The following is a 15,934-nucleotide window of genomic DNA, read 5'->3' on the forward strand; positions in this document are numbered from 1 at the left end:
CCTATGAAACAAATTTAATAAGGCGAGACAGAAACAGTAGTAGGTATTTAATAATAATATTATTTGCTAGAATGTTACCCAATATAGTACATATACTAACCTAAGTATCGTTAAATATGTACAATACAATACAATACAATACTCTTTATTGCACACCTTGATAAAATACAACAACTCTTATAGGTACAAAGTAAGTACTTATAGGTACAAACCTGGTAAAATCCGATTGTAAGATATTTCATCAAACACCGGTGCATTGTCATTGACATCCAACACTTTAATTGTTAAAGTCGTTTTGGCGATGTGTTCGTTATCCGACACGCTGACATTCACCTCGTACACATTCTTTGTTTCAAAATCCAACGCTTTATTCAAAACAATTTTTCCGCTGTATCTGTCGATCGAAAATCTATTGTCCTCTTGAGTTATAGAATACTTCAGAGCAGGATATGTATCAACGTCGTTCGCCGTAACGGATGTCAGCACTGACCCAACTTCCGTTCCTGCAAAAACAAAACCAAACGTCAATAGAAGTCCACGATACTCTCTCGCTTTTAAGAAACGGCTGCCGTTTTAACGATCAGCAAAATAAGCTCTAAAACAAAACTGTTGTCGACGTACAATGATTAAAAAAGAAAGCAAAAACCAACGCGAATCTTTGGGGGAGGCACCGCTAAAACATGCACTCTAAAAAATGTAATACCGTCCAATAAATATTGATCCTTAAGGAGTCCCTTTTATTTAATCTCGACGCTGGAATCGAAACGTCGCGGGCTCGCGGAGTTGGGAATACAAATTATGTAAAATGCCTCCCTCTTTGTAAGACGCTTTTTGTTCTACCAATTTATTTCGAAAAGTCGATAGGCCGACCTACAGCAATTTAAAACCGAATACGTAAACGAGTACAAAAACTTGGAAAACAAACCTTCTGATACTGCGATGACATTTGGCGCAGGGAACGTCGGTTGGTTATCGTTAACGTCCACTACGTTGATGCGCAACGTGGCCGTGCCGGTCATCTGCGGGTCGCCCTCGTCCGTCGCAATGACTGTCAGTTTATACGTCTCCCTTATCTCACGATCCAGCACTATATTTGTTTTGACCGATCCTGAGAATGCTGGCTCAATAATAAACGCGTTATCGTGGTTGCCGTCTACTATGTGGTATAGAATCCTCGCATTCACTCCGCGGTCGCTGTCCTTTGCGGCGAGTTGCACGACAAACTCGCCCTTAGTGTTCCCCTCGAGCACGTTTGCGATGTATTGCTGTTGCGTAAATCTGGGAGCGTTGTCGTTTTGGTCCAACAGATTTATTGTTACGTCGCAGTAACCGTATAGGACCGGCGTACCCTCCGTTCGGGCAACCACGACGAGATGCCGCGTGGGGCCCGGGTGCGACTCGTAATCTAAATTAGCAGAGTTATTTACTCGTATGACTCCCGAGTTAGAATCGATTTCGAATGCATATTGGTCATCCCCATTGCCAAATCCATAAATAACTCTTTGTCGTCGGCCGTCGCTACGAACTGCCGTTACTTGTAATACTTCTTTTCCGTAAGACAGATTTTCTTCGATTGTGACGTTGTAACTTGCGTTTTGAAAATTAAGTAATGGTGTTTGATCAGAAGACTCCCCTACTCTGATTTCTATTAGTCCTATGGAACTTTGAGGTGGATTTCCCTTATCCTTTGCCATTACTTTTAGGTGAATAAGTTTACCATTTTCGCTAGCTAAGCTTTGCGTTGCTGTTAACACGCCTGTTGTCGGGTCAATGCGAAATTTGTTGTTAGATGTATCAATTAGTTCGTATAAAATCTCTGCATTCGTGCCGATGTCATTGTCAGTTGCAGACACCCGAAGTAAGCTTTGCCCCGGCGGAGTCAAAGTGGCAACTTTTTCTTTAAACGGATATTTTGCGAATATGGGTTTATTATCATTGACATCGGTTATTGTTATTTCCACAGAAACTCTTTGAGAGCGCGCCACGTATCGACCCTCATCCGTAGCTACGGCTTCAAAATGGTATACGTTTTTATCTTCTCTGTCAAATAACCTGAAATTATAAATACAATTTATTAAATGATTGTTAATATATCTACAACTCTGATGCTATATATCCAAATCTCATCTCAGAAATATCATCATAATATGTATGACAAAACTTACCCGGTAGTGAATATGATTCCAGTTTTGTTGTCAATTCTGAATAATCCTTGGCTTTCATTTGCTAATGAATAAACAACACGTTTATTAAAACCGAGATCAGCATCTGTTGCTCTCACTTTTATAACCGATGTGTCTAAAGGAGCATTTTCAGGTATCGCAGCGGAATAGTGCCCAGTATCAAATATAGGATCGTTATCATTCTGGTCTTCAACGATAATAGAAATATTACAGGATCCTTGCAACGCTACTGGTGAGCCATGATCGAAAGCAGTTATAGTAAGTTGATATTTTGCCTGCGTTTCTCTATCTAAAGTTCTAGCTGTTAGTTGTCCTGTTGTGTGGTCAATTGAGAATTTGTTTCCATTGTTACCAGATGTAATACTGTAGGTTATGACACCATTAGCGCCAATATCTTTGTCTGTAGCAGCAACAGTATGAATGACTTCTGGGTCATTATTTTCCGGGACTGCTAAAGGATAGCAAGAACCAGTTTTAAACGTAGGCGGATTGTCATTTACATCTATGACAGTTATTGTCACAGTAGTAACATCAAAATTTGTACTAGACTGAAATGTACTAGCATCAGTTACGTAGACTGGGAAAGAATATTGATCCCTGTCTTCTCGGTCGATTTTTGATCTAATTGTAACCGTCCCCCGACGAGGGTCTACAACGAACTTATCATCGGCAACGCCTGGTGGAATGATATAAGTCAAATTTCCTGGAACAGAAAATAAAAAATATCAATTTGAGTTCACGAACGAGAACTGATGAGTAGAAAGTATACCTATATTTTTGATCAGCTTGAACCTACCTGCAGAACCCCTGGATGACTTAGCAGTTAACCTTGTAACAAAGCTACCAGGGCGAATGTCTTCACTAATATTAGCTTTATAAAATGCTTCAGTAAATCTGGGTGGTACATTAGTCGATTCTTGTAAATTAAGGTGCAGAATCATGTGGCTTTGTCTGTTAAAAGGCATGCCGTGGTCTGATGCAGTAAGGTTAATTTTATATTGTCCAGGGCGGACTTTCGTAACATCAGAAGAGAATTTCTTTGACAGCGTTAGTCTTCCGGTGTCATATTCCATTGCAAAATATGAAAGTTCGTTTCCACTAGAGATATAATAAGATACTTTTCCATTATCTCCTGAATCAGCATCTATTGCTAACGCTTGATACAAAGTTCCGGTAAGAGTATTTAAGGCTACTGAAGCTTTGTTTTTAGATACAAATTTTGGCACATTATCGTTAGCATCAGTTATAGATATGTGTACAGTAGCTAACGTTGACATTCTTTCCGTCTCATTGACTGCCATATCCGTAGCTTCTACAACGAGCCAGTATTCCTTCAAAACCTCGTAGTCAAGAGTTGCCGTAAGAGTTAATGAACCTGTCAGAGGGTCTAATGCAAATGTCTTACAAGATGGAGGCAATGATGACACGACTCTAAAATTCAATTCTCCATTCGGTCCCGCGTCGGCATCTTTAGCGGTAAAATTAAAAACAGTCATTCCTAAAGAAGTTGCTTCTGAGATTTCTATGTTTATCGGATTTTGAGGCCATTGAGGCGCGTTGTCGTTGACATCAACAATTTCGATTTTTACAGTTACAGCACTACTTTGAGGATTATTAGTAGCTGAAGTGTCTAACGCTCTAACTTCCAATCTATATTCGTCCTGTAATTCTCTATCCAGCTGCCTTGCTACGACTAAAGAGCCCGTCCGTCTGTCAATTTCGAAGGTTCCCGGTGATAAGTCAGTAGTTAAAGGCATCAGTAAGTATGAAATTTGTTTCTCTTCTCCATTTATAAGATTTTCATTAATTGCACTATCGCAACACGCTACTGTACCAACTATGTCGCCAATAGTTGCATCTTCTTGAACCTGAAATAAATTATCATAAAAGTTTAATAAAGTTCCGAATAAAGACAAAAAAGGACTTATTTTCGTACTTTAACTTGTTTAAATTTAAAAAAAATATGCGTACCTTAAAAGACAAGCTGGAGCTCGTAAATGTGGGCCTGTTATCATTTAAATCCAATACTTCTACCTTTAATTGCCTCACTGTTTGCTTGGGTGGTGTTCCTCCATCTGTAGCTGCCACAGTCAATCGATAAATTGATCTTTCTTCATGATCCAGAACTGTAATTAAATGAATGAATTTAATATCAGTCAAAACTTTAAAAGTAAGCCAGGCATCAGTTATGTACTTAAGTTTCTATAAACTAACCAGTACTAGTTTTAATGACACCACTTTTTGGATCAATGATAAAAACTCCAAATCCATCCGAATCTCTCTCATTTACAATGGAATATGTAACAGATGAATTGACTCCATTATCTCTATCGATAGCTTTCACTCTGGCTACTTCTGCCCCAGGCTGTTGTTCTTCTCTAACACTGACAACATCTTCTCTTGGGTCAATGATCTCAGGTGAATTGTCGTTAACGTCGGTAACTTTAATAGATACAGGAACTTTGCTGTAACGGGCAGGAGTTCCTTGGTCTTTGGCTTCCGCAAATAAGGAATATACAGCCTTAAACTCGCGATCTAGGAAATCCTTTGTTGTTAAGATTCCTGTAAAAAAACATAAATAATTAAAAACATTGTAAAATGTAAATTTAAATTAATTAAGCATCTTGATAAATATGTTTTGTATTATATAAAAAATACAATTTCAATTCCATTACATTAACGGCGAGACCCAAAATTAGGCATTCATAAAAGAGATCGCCTGAGGCGGAATAACTATGATTATCCGAGGCCCAACTCCGTATAGGGATCCTAAAAATCGTGATGACAGAAACGGGGAAGGACCATAAACGTGATTTCGCAGGGCCAGCACAATCTAAACGCAACTTTATTTCTTCATATTTTGGGTAGAATTCAATTTGATTATTGGTAAAGCTGTCGACCGATAATAAGATGTGCCAGGCACTGGCGTAATGAGCGATGAAAGCAAACTCTTAAAAAATGCGCATCGTTATTCCAACGCGCGCAAACACTGGAGCCGGATTTTGTATGGGTGATATAAGACATGAGTCAGATAGAAATATATTCCTTTACCCTATCATTCATTGAGAGAGGCGAATTTATTAAAACAACCCAACATTTCTCAGCGTCACAATTACATTTTTAATTCGCCAGCAATATAAGCGTCATTATTTTAATTTATAGTCACCCTTTAGAGAGTGGGATTCCAGCAACATTTTACACCTATTACTCATTTCAAAAGCATATGAAAATAAAAGGTATCCGTCATCCGAACGAGTTGTACGGCCGTGCAACGTCCTACACGTACATTTGTAACGTATGAGCTTTAATGCTCGACGACAGTATCTGGCCCTAGTGAGGCGGTCATAAAACATAGCAGAGAATAGCGAGGCTTCTACATAGTAATATTTTAATAATAGTTAATGGTGGGTCAGGACGCGAGCGCGCGCGACGACGTTTATAACTCGCAATTGACACGCATAAATTCATTATGGCTCCCTCCCGTAGCGACGCTAGCCACGACCTTTCCGATAAAAATTGCCATAAACGATTGATTAATAATCGAGCAAACTTGCCAACTGCTAAGTGGGTAATTCGATTACTCGGATCGCTCTCGGAACCGATTCGCGGATCTGAAGGTGCCGACGAATAAAATCAACAGGTTTTCGATGCGATTATGCACATAAAAGGCTGGAGTTTTTGCCTCAGAAAACATTGTAAAAGCAGCTGTTTGGATCTGATTCCTGGTCGTAGCCAATCGGGTCCACATACAGACGTCATTCGGAATGATTTACGAATTTGTGGTAGACAGGAGGGTAGAGATTCGCTAACTAGCTCGCGGGGTGTCGATCCGAGATAAGCCGAATTGAGATGGTACGGGAGGCCATTCATCAGTCAGTTATCGAGCGATAACGAACTGCCACCCCCCATTTTTGCGAACGCCCATATTGAGAAGCGAAAAACTGCGATGCCAATGATATCATTGCTGTACCGATAATCAGCCTCTGCGATACCAACGAGAAAGGAGCTACTTAACGTAGCTATACCTAAAGCTTGTTATATATGTGAAGAGAATCCGAGAAGATATACCTCTGAATTAAAATTAAATATCAAGTTGAATGCAGTTTTACATACACTTGTACTTTAAAATCTTTAATCAGATAATAAAGGATTATATTTCACTGTATTTATACTATAAAATCACATTACGTAAAATATAAAATGGCACAGTAATGATCTTCATGGGAAAAAGTGCTCTCAATTCCTAAAAAGTGCGCAGGTATTATTATTGTTTGTATGCCCCGGCTGTTTGCCCAGTCGATGGGTCTTAAGGCACAACATACTTCGGGTTTTAGCTTTCAAAAGCGCCGGCCATCTAAACAATGCGTTGAGAGGTAGGAATTATTCTTTAGCTGATCAAATAGAGGATAGGATCCTCGGCTCGTTGGGCTTACGGTAAAGTTGCATTATGAATGAGTATGAGAATTGTTTATGAATTATTGCTTTCTAAATTAGTTAAACTCAAGTTATGTAACACTTGTATACACAGTATATATTATATAGGCTGTTAATAACGCTTTGAATTGTGTCTTAAAGTAATATTTATGTTTACAGAAATCAAATGAACAAAAGTAATATTTACTATTTGTGTCACATTATTATTAGACGTGAAGAAGATTATTAGCTACCACGCCACGTCATTATGTTTTATAATAATCTTATCAATCAGCTTAGACAGACACCAAAGTATGCATTTAAGTATTATTTTATAGATTATTATACCATCTGTCGTGAGAAAAGCATAAATAGTAATGGCGGACCCTAAGTGTCATCTCTTAAAAACACGCTGAGATTTATTTGCGTTTCCGCACTTCAATCCTCTACAAACAATCTCCGTAGCCCGAGTCAACCCGCGTAGACCTTAACGAAACGCTTACCTTGAATAATAATAACTTCGACTCACCTGTCACCGGGTTGATAGCAAAACTAGTATTCGTAGGAAACAAGCTGTATCTCAACAGTGCATTGTCGCCTAGATCGGCATCTGTAGCGGCTATTTTTCCCACGAATGCGCCAACGTTCATATTCTCCTCCACTTTGAATTCATATGACGCTCTTGAGAATACAGGGTCGTTATCATTGGCATCGATGACGTTTATGATCAAACTTGCACTCGCTGATAGAGGAGGCATGCCGTTATCAGTGGCAGTTATTGTCATTTTGTGTTGCGCCGCGGTTTCCCTGTCGAGCGCCCTGGCGAGGTACACCCAGCCCGTCGTGGGTTGGACTTGAAAGAATCCATCGTTGGAGGTGTTGTCTGATGATATTATCCGATAAGTTAGGCGGGCATTGTTGCCTGTGTCTTTGTCTATGGCTTGAATCTCTAAAATCTGTAAATAATTTATCATTTAGAACCAATTCGTAATAGTTATACTTAACTCTTGTTGTATTTAACTTTTTATGTAGGTATAAGTACCTACTTGATTATGAAGGTCATACTAAATTATAATGTTACTTATAATGTAAATGTCGAACTGAAATATTTTTCTGAAAAAATCCCTCAGCTTTTAAGTATATTTTTAAAACGTACCTTTGTATTTATAGCTTCCGACTCTAGCACACTTGCAGTATATGACTCATGCTCGAACACTGGTGTATTGTCGTTGACATCTTGCACATCTACTGCTAAAGTAAAGTTGGCGCTCAGAGATGGCGTTCCACCGTCTTTAGCCGAAATCACTAGAGTATGACGCACCAGGTTTTCATAATCTAAAGGCCTGCAACAAATAAATTCATATGTGAGTATCATTGCAATGTAGAATCAAGTTTCTATAAAAATGGGGAAGAAATAACTCGCAACTGGATTTAGTCAAATCAGACTAAATTATCGTTAAAAACCGTTAATATAAACAAAAAAAATATCGAAACAAAAAGAAAGATTATGTAAAATCAACTACAATAAGCAGTGCGCTATTTCACTACAGTAACACTTTGGCGTATATTGCTTGCAATTGCCTAACAAACAGCGAAATCTTTCTTACCGGCCTACAAAAAATGGTCACAAAATAGTCATCGTCAATTATCATTTCAATGTCAGTGCGATGGGTCGGGATCGGGATACATACCTCAAAAGAGTGACCAATCCATGCTGAGCATTAACAGCGAAGGTGTTCGGCGGTCCCGTGGCAGACACCAGCTGGTATGTCAGCTGGGCGTTTCTGCCCTCGTCCTCGTCAGTAGCGCGAGCCGCGTACACAGCGGAGCCGACCGCGGCGGATTCCGCTACGGATACCCGGACCGACGCCGTGCCGAACTCGGGGGTGTTGTCGTTCACATCTTCTAGGGTTATTTGAACCTGTGGAGTAGAGGTGTGATTTTAGTTCTTTGAGTTTATCAAGGGTCCTTAGAAATAAAATTGTATCACAGTTTAATAAATAATAAATAAATATTATAGGACCTTCTTACATAGATTGACTGAGCCCCACGGTAAGCTCAAGATGGCTTGTGTTGCAGGTACTTAGACAACGATATATATATGATATACAAATACGTATAATATACATAGAAAACATCCATGACTCAGGAACAAATATCTGTGCTCATCACACAAGTAAATGCTCTTACCGGGATTCGAACCCGGGATGGCGGCGTAGCAGGCAGGGTCACTACGCGATAGGCCAGACCGGTCGTCAATATTAATTATGTTATGCAAAAGGACCATTTTATGAGCATTTCGAAATTTTCGGATGGAATGAAATAAAGCTGTTTTATGTCTAAGGAAAGTACTTACTACTTATAAAGGGTCAGCGACGCGCACGCACAAATAGTAAAATGACAACTATGGTGGATTGTAGGGAATCTATAGGCTGGCAGCAGTGAGCACTTTCCATAAAGCAGGCTGTATGCTTGATATTCTGACAACATTTTTGCATTATCTATAAGTTAAATTGCCTTAGGTACCTGTGTCTGATCAAAACTGGCTGAGTTGCCGCTGGCCGCCCTCACGTTGAGCAGGTACGCGGCCCTGGTCTCCCGGTCCAGCGGGCCCGCGGTCCTGATGGCGCCCGTCAGGGGCTCCACGGTGAAGTGCCGCTCCGGGTCCCCGGATATGATGCTGTAGCGCGGCTGTTTGCCTGGTAAGAAAAATAGTATCGGGTTAGTAACAGTTGTGTTGGGTATTGGCCAGTGGGCTACTTCGTCATAGTGACAATGACGCTTGACACTGACACTTCTGTGCCTATTTCCGAGTTCATAAGCAACATTGTTACTCAGCAATTGTTGAACAGGTAATTAACGGCGAGGTGTTACTGTCACTATTGTGAAGTAGGCCACTGTTTTATACCTACTGAAGTACTGATATTTTTAATGTTCCCGATTGTGTATTAAAAAAACTAAGGAAGTAAACAATGACATCTAACATGGAGAAATTTGAGCATGGTACTTAAGTGAGGTAAAAATTAACGAATGCTTTACCTTACGAAAAGTAATGGCGATTTATTTAAAAAAAAACCTATGAAGCTTTATGAAGATATTATATTGTCTAATATAAATGAGTAAATAACAAAATAGCACACGATACGATATAATATAAGATAGCTAAACAATTTAATATGACAGGCACTAAGTATACTTATTACTGATGATAAAAGAACTACATTTCTTATATTATACTGATTCTTTGTAACATTTTAACACGTTCAAAAATAGACACATAATTTGATAGTGTATGTTATAGTTGATGGTAGTTTATCATAATATCCCAGAATCTGGAATACCCGTCTCGATTTACCCGGCCAGAGCTTTGACTGACCACGCAATTTACGGTCTCCCATAAATATTTATATCCCTATTATGTTACTTTCGATCAATCGTCTATGGTTCCAGGAAGATAGGTTTGCTTGTCTGTGGCCTGTGAATTATGGGAAGATGTTCAAATATTGTTAGTTTACAAAAACATATGTATTTTTGGGAGGTGTAGAAGTCATTGTGATTGTAGCTTTTAGAACATAAGTTTAAGGGTTTCCCCTATCGATGCGGAATTGTCTCTAGCCGACCAAAACTCGCGTTAGTGTGAAGACGCTTACGTGTCGTCTTCGCTGAACACATGCGCGTACGCATGTTTCTACTAACGAGCGATTTTTGGTCGAAAGTTGTAACGTAGTACATTTTCTTGGTCGTAATTAATATTTTTTTTATAAATCAAAAATCGAAATTTTATTAATTTTATTTTGTTTCAAAAATTTGCAATCCTGATTTGGTGCAAAAATACTTGCATCCACACATGTATGCACTTTTCTGCATAACCCGTGCACAGATTATTTCGATTTTTGATTTATAAAAAAAATATTAATTACGACAAAGAAAATGTACTACGTTACAAAGTCGATTCGGCGTCCAAAAGTTTTTTTGAAACCTTAACGCGTCTCTTTTAGCGATGCTACATGACCCGATGTATGTCGTTGATAATTATAATCTTATTTCACGTAAATCTCTAATTACAATAACTTATACTAACTAGTACAATCACAATTCTGAGATTAATTAAATAAGATAAGGTATTAAATGCATCCATTTATCAAACGAACTCGTGTTTATTTATCACTAGCTTTTGACCGCAGCTTCGGTCGCGTTAGAAAGAGACAAAATGTAGCCTATGTCACTAACATCCCTTCAACTATCTCCACCTAAAAAATCACGTCAATTCGTCGCTCCATTTTGCCGTGAAAGACGGACAAACAAACAGACACACGCACCTTCCCATTTATAATATTAGTATGGATTATTAAGTATGTTAGTTGTTAACTTGTTATCTACATTACTACCTAACCAAAGAGTTTCCCTACAATACGTATGGATAAATTACGTTTATTAGGTAACACTGTAATTTCATAATCCCCAAAAAACGTCTTATATCTATCAATTTTTAATTGGCAGCTCTCGCAACGATTTAAAGGCGCTCATTGTCGACATTTTTTTGGCGCTTTTTGCGGTCGTTTTTGGGCCAGTTTGGGCACTTGACGCTCAGATTGATATACCGTCTTATTGGGGACATGGCGACGGTCTTTGTTTCTGCGAGTGGGATATAGGGCTGCGAAATTCGCAAATAACCGAAAAAAGCCTTGAGGAACGTTTTTTACGACTTTTTGTGGTAAGGCTTTTTTGGTGTTTTGTGGAATTTCTGGATCTGTTTATACAAAAAGCCTATTAGAGTATATAAAGGAAATAATAAACTGTTAAACAGCCAGCATTCATTAATATTAATATTGTCGTAACTAAAATATTCAAATTTTTTCACCTGGCAAACCCAAAAGCTCTAAATTGTTGAAGATTCCAAGTGAACGTAATGTACCTACATCCTTATTTGGAACCAAGGTAGGTACTGAATACTTTGTCGAAAAAATACCGGTGACTACATCGAAAATCACTTAGAACAACATATGTGAGTAGATTTTTTTATATATATCGATATTTGGTATATTTTGATCCTATTTTGCTAAAATCAACTCTCCTCGGTATTATGCCACATTTACCTCATTACCTTTTAGCCATTTATCTTTTTATGTTCAAAAAGTGATCGGGTGAAGTAAATAAGTAAAAGTGTCAACCCTACACCTCCCCCCTGCACCCCGCCGGCACCCCCGCGATACCCCTTTGTCTCCTCTCTGTTTATGCAGCCGCTCAGGCGAAACGTCGTCCCTTATTTTCGGTCACTGATTTTACAGAATTCGTCCTGGTGCCGGTTGGTCGTTTTTCTTTTATTATTTCAATACGCCTTCTTTATAGGTTTTGGCACTGTATAAAGGTATGATAATGAAAGAAAGTTACTAAAAGCGCGAAATGGATCTGAAATCCATTTCGTGCTACTTTTTTTTTGCCCGCATACTAATATTTTTTTGCTCTAAATGCATATTTTGATGTAAGGAAAGTTTGCAGATTCGCCCATCATTAGGTATAATAAAGATGCTTTAATCTTGACCTTTGTCAAAACGGATAAATTATATTTAAGAGACCTGCCCGCTAATTCGATTTAACTTTTAAGCTTCTCTGTCTCATATATTTTAGAGTGAATTTTAGTCTTTAGTTATTGTAATCCTCAACTTTATTATGATATAAAAAGGAATACTTGAAATTAAAAGTCAGTGTTACATTCATGTTTCATTTTAATATTTTGCTATGCTTTAGTCAGAATTACTTCGGTTTTATGAGCAGCTCAGTTAGAATCTAAGTAAATCCTCATATCATCAGCTAAAGCTCGTTAAGGTTGTGTACTTGTTTTTTTACTGAACCACAAACTAACTAAGTATACAGTTATAGAGGGTCAACCAATCATGGTACTAAGAAAAAGGCGCGAAATCAAATTTTTATGGGAATTAAACCTTCTCCCCTACATTTTCAATTAATTTTTAAGCAACGTTAAGGTTTAGGAAGCACGCGCACATGAGCACAGTTGGCCGCTGAGCCCTACTTTTTTCTAATTTGTCGCCTATTTTTAGTGCCAAGATTTGGTTGACCGTCTATAATATCTATATTTTCTATGCATTTATAAGATTACTAGCTTTTTCCCGCGGCTTCGCTCGCGTACTAATCTAATCTTGTTTTCCTATACAAACTTTGAACCCCCATTTCAACCCCTTAGGAGTTGAATTTTGAAAAATCCTTTCTTAGTGCTCCTCTACACCTTATAAGGATCCTACGTGCCAAATTTGAAATCTCTAGAACCAGCGGTTTCGGCTGTACGTTGATATGTCAGTCAGTCAGTCAGTCAGTTTCTTCTTTTATATATTTAGATTATCAGGATTTCCTGATCATTTGTTTAGACAAGTGTTACATTTAACAATATTTTGTGCTATTTAATTCATTATTTTGATATAAAAATGTGTACTGTACGTTTTATATCAAGTTTGCAAAAGGAGTGTAAACTGTTTTGTGAGAACTAAACAAGGCTTGTGTTTCGTTCATGTCGTATCTGTAATCAGAGCCAGCCCATCAAAAGCTAACCTCCGAACCTTTTGATTCATTAAATCCCGTGCCATACCTTTACAAAATTTGCATTGCCCTTCTAAATTGACTCCATTACTGAAGATTATCTGCTCACGAAGGCAGCTCAATTAAGGATCTTAGGAATTGTTCACTGAATCAATTTAAATGAATTGATTATCAAATAGAAGCTAGATTATCGCCAGTGGGAATAAGATTTTTCATCAGATCGAACTGGATTTAACAAAGGAACTTCTGAGAATCATTAAATAGATCTATGTATTCTGATTTATTCTATACCATGTATTCTCCTGTGCGGTAGTAGCTGCGTGAAAAGTGTTTGAAAAGTAATCAACACAAATGTAATTCAACACACAAGTTATTGTTACAGCGAAAATACGCCTTCAGCCATAAAACGTGTAGGTTCATTTGAATAAAATTACATTGCCAAGATTAGTTTAGATACACCTAAAATACGCATTACAAAAGTAAATATTTGTTAGGCCGTTTTCACATTATCCGATCCGATATCGGATGTCCGACCGACAAACCGACATCCTACATCCGATAAACGCTTCCGATAGTGTCGGATGTCGTTCCGATAAAACGCATTGTTCCAAATCAATGAAGTATGATTTTGTGTCAAAACATATTTAAAGAATGTTTTATATTTAATAATTATAAGCACTATATCCTAAATATTATATTGTAAAATTAAAATAACGAGCATAAAAAATACTCAGGGTGTCAGGCAAAATAAATAATTTTACATTCAACTATATCTACAAAAAGATGAAAAACCTAGTATCCGCAATTCGGACCGATGCATTACAACCTTTTTTTTCAATGGAAATTGTCAACTAATTTGAATTTCGATCATTAGCAGCTGTTTAATAGACGCCATTTTTGTCACGCACACTACTACAAACGTATACATAGGTACATTATATACGCACACAAACATATATTATCGGCCGACAACTGACGGGGGGTCCGGCATGCCAAAAAATGTCGGAAGCGTCCTGCCGATATCGGTAGTTCCATGGTGCCTCGGACAAAAACTGTTGTAGGAGAGTGCCATCGGCATTAAATCCGCAATTTTTGCGTTTTATATCGTTTTTTAGTAATAATGATCTATTAAATACATAAATGAAGACCTGGAAGCGCATAAATCTTACATTTTACATTCTTCCTACATCCGATATCGGATCGGATAATGTGAAAACGGCCTTACTGTTTCATAAAATTCTAGAGGCTAATTCCTAAAGAGGAATGTTGTTTCGTGTTTTAAATGTTTTTACAACAATTACGTGCAAAACATCTTCAGATTAAATTCAGCCAAATAGCGACGGGAAAAAAGTCGAAAATAATTGCGGTACGGTTGAAAAAGAAGTCTAAAATGTTGGGAGCAAAAACTGTCGCCGTGGCGAGGTCGTTGACCTGTGCAGGATTTATTCGACGCGGGCGCAGACGATTCGTATCCTTGGATTTCTGGGCAATGGGGATTCGAATTTTAAATTTCGCCTCCGTAAGAATCGGGTCTGTGCGAATTTATATGAAGTTATTCAAACTCAGGCATCGTTATTCGCTGCTGGAATTATTAAAACTTAAAACAATATTGGAACTACTTAAATGACTGTATGTTTCCCATTCAAATTTATCAACGATATAAAAAATTACTCATGTTCTTGGAATTCTGATAATCATACACATTAACACGTAGATTCAATATAGGAAATCCGTAAGGCCTGAGATATGTACCTATGTAGCAGTAGAAGGTATGTGTTTCTTGCTCTAAGGTGATCTTTAAGCTAGAATCATTAGTCAGGTTTACATGCTAATCAAATTTCGATTTACTTGGAGTGCCGCACGCGTGTAATCACTTCAGATATGTTTTGCAATTATTTTATTAGTGCCCGAAGTAATCTGTTTTAGATTAGGAAAAATTAAGTATGATACCTATAGCTCACGGCGTGTTTATTAAATGTGAAAATGTTTGATTTATGTTATCATAGACATATAATGTATTTTTCTGGTTCTGATATAGATAGATTTATATTTGCACTATCTATCTGGAGGAGGCCTATGTCCAGCAGTGGCCGTCTTTCTGCTGATACATATATAATGATTTACCTAAACTACATCTATACAAATATCATAAGTACGATAGCGAATCGCAAAGACTGGTATTTCGCTGGACATTGTCAAAACACGGTACGAGTCCGGATCTACAATATATTATATTTTTTTAATTAATGAATGTTTATCTCGGGGCAAGTTAGTCATAAATCTGGCGGGGGCGTGCTGGAACATCGAACATAAATGTTATGGAGCTCTTTCTAATTAAACTCAAGGCTGGCCCAGCTGGCTTAATGCACAAAATATGGCGATTTACTATAATTATTGCGAGCATATTACGCCCCACTGGTGGGAAGGGCAGTTATGTTTCGGGCTCAAGTCCCAAGTTCAAGAAACGTAGTATATGTATTGTAAATTGAAAGTATAGATTTTGTCTTGAAAATTTTGCACCTGAAATTTGTATGACTTTTGCCTTAATAAAGAAACATTCATGCTACCGCTACCGCTACATGCTACCGCTAGGTACCTGTGGGACTAGGCTAGGTGGACTTGTAAGAGTATCCCTTAATATGTACCTATATTACCTATTTCATATACATATGCCCAGTTAATATTATAATTGTCTCAATTGCGCGTAACAGAGCAATAACCCTCATATAAAAATACCAAAACAGGAGGTTAAGATTATGTATCCTGTATGATACAATGCCAAGAAA

At 37.9% G+C, this 15,934-nt stretch overlaps 1 protein-coding gene across 1 annotated transcript in view; it reads right to left on the minus strand.

Annotated features, from left to right (window-relative positions):
- LOC125236530 (protein dachsous) overlaps window positions 1-15,934 on the minus strand; it is a 322,516-nt gene that overhangs the window by 4,314 nt on the left and 302,268 nt on the right. Inside the window, 10 exon segments of the mRNA XM_048143402.1 lie at window positions 213-503; window positions 926-2,052; window positions 2,166-2,886; window positions 2,980-4,051; window positions 4,155-4,309; window positions 4,398-4,745; window positions 7,126-7,552; window positions 7,753-7,939; window positions 8,288-8,517; window positions 9,123-9,295. Coding sequence (XP_047999359.1) covers window positions 213-503; window positions 926-2,052; window positions 2,166-2,886; window positions 2,980-4,051; window positions 4,155-4,309; window positions 4,398-4,745; window positions 7,126-7,552; window positions 7,753-7,939; window positions 8,288-8,517; window positions 9,123-9,295 — 4,731 coding nt within the window.

This window comes from Leguminivora glycinivorella, chromosome 1 (genome assembly GCF_023078275.1).
Source record: "Leguminivora glycinivorella isolate SPB_JAAS2020 chromosome 1, LegGlyc_1.1, whole genome shotgun sequence".
Taxonomy (NCBI): domain Eukaryota; kingdom Metazoa; phylum Arthropoda; class Insecta; order Lepidoptera; family Tortricidae; genus Leguminivora; species Leguminivora glycinivorella.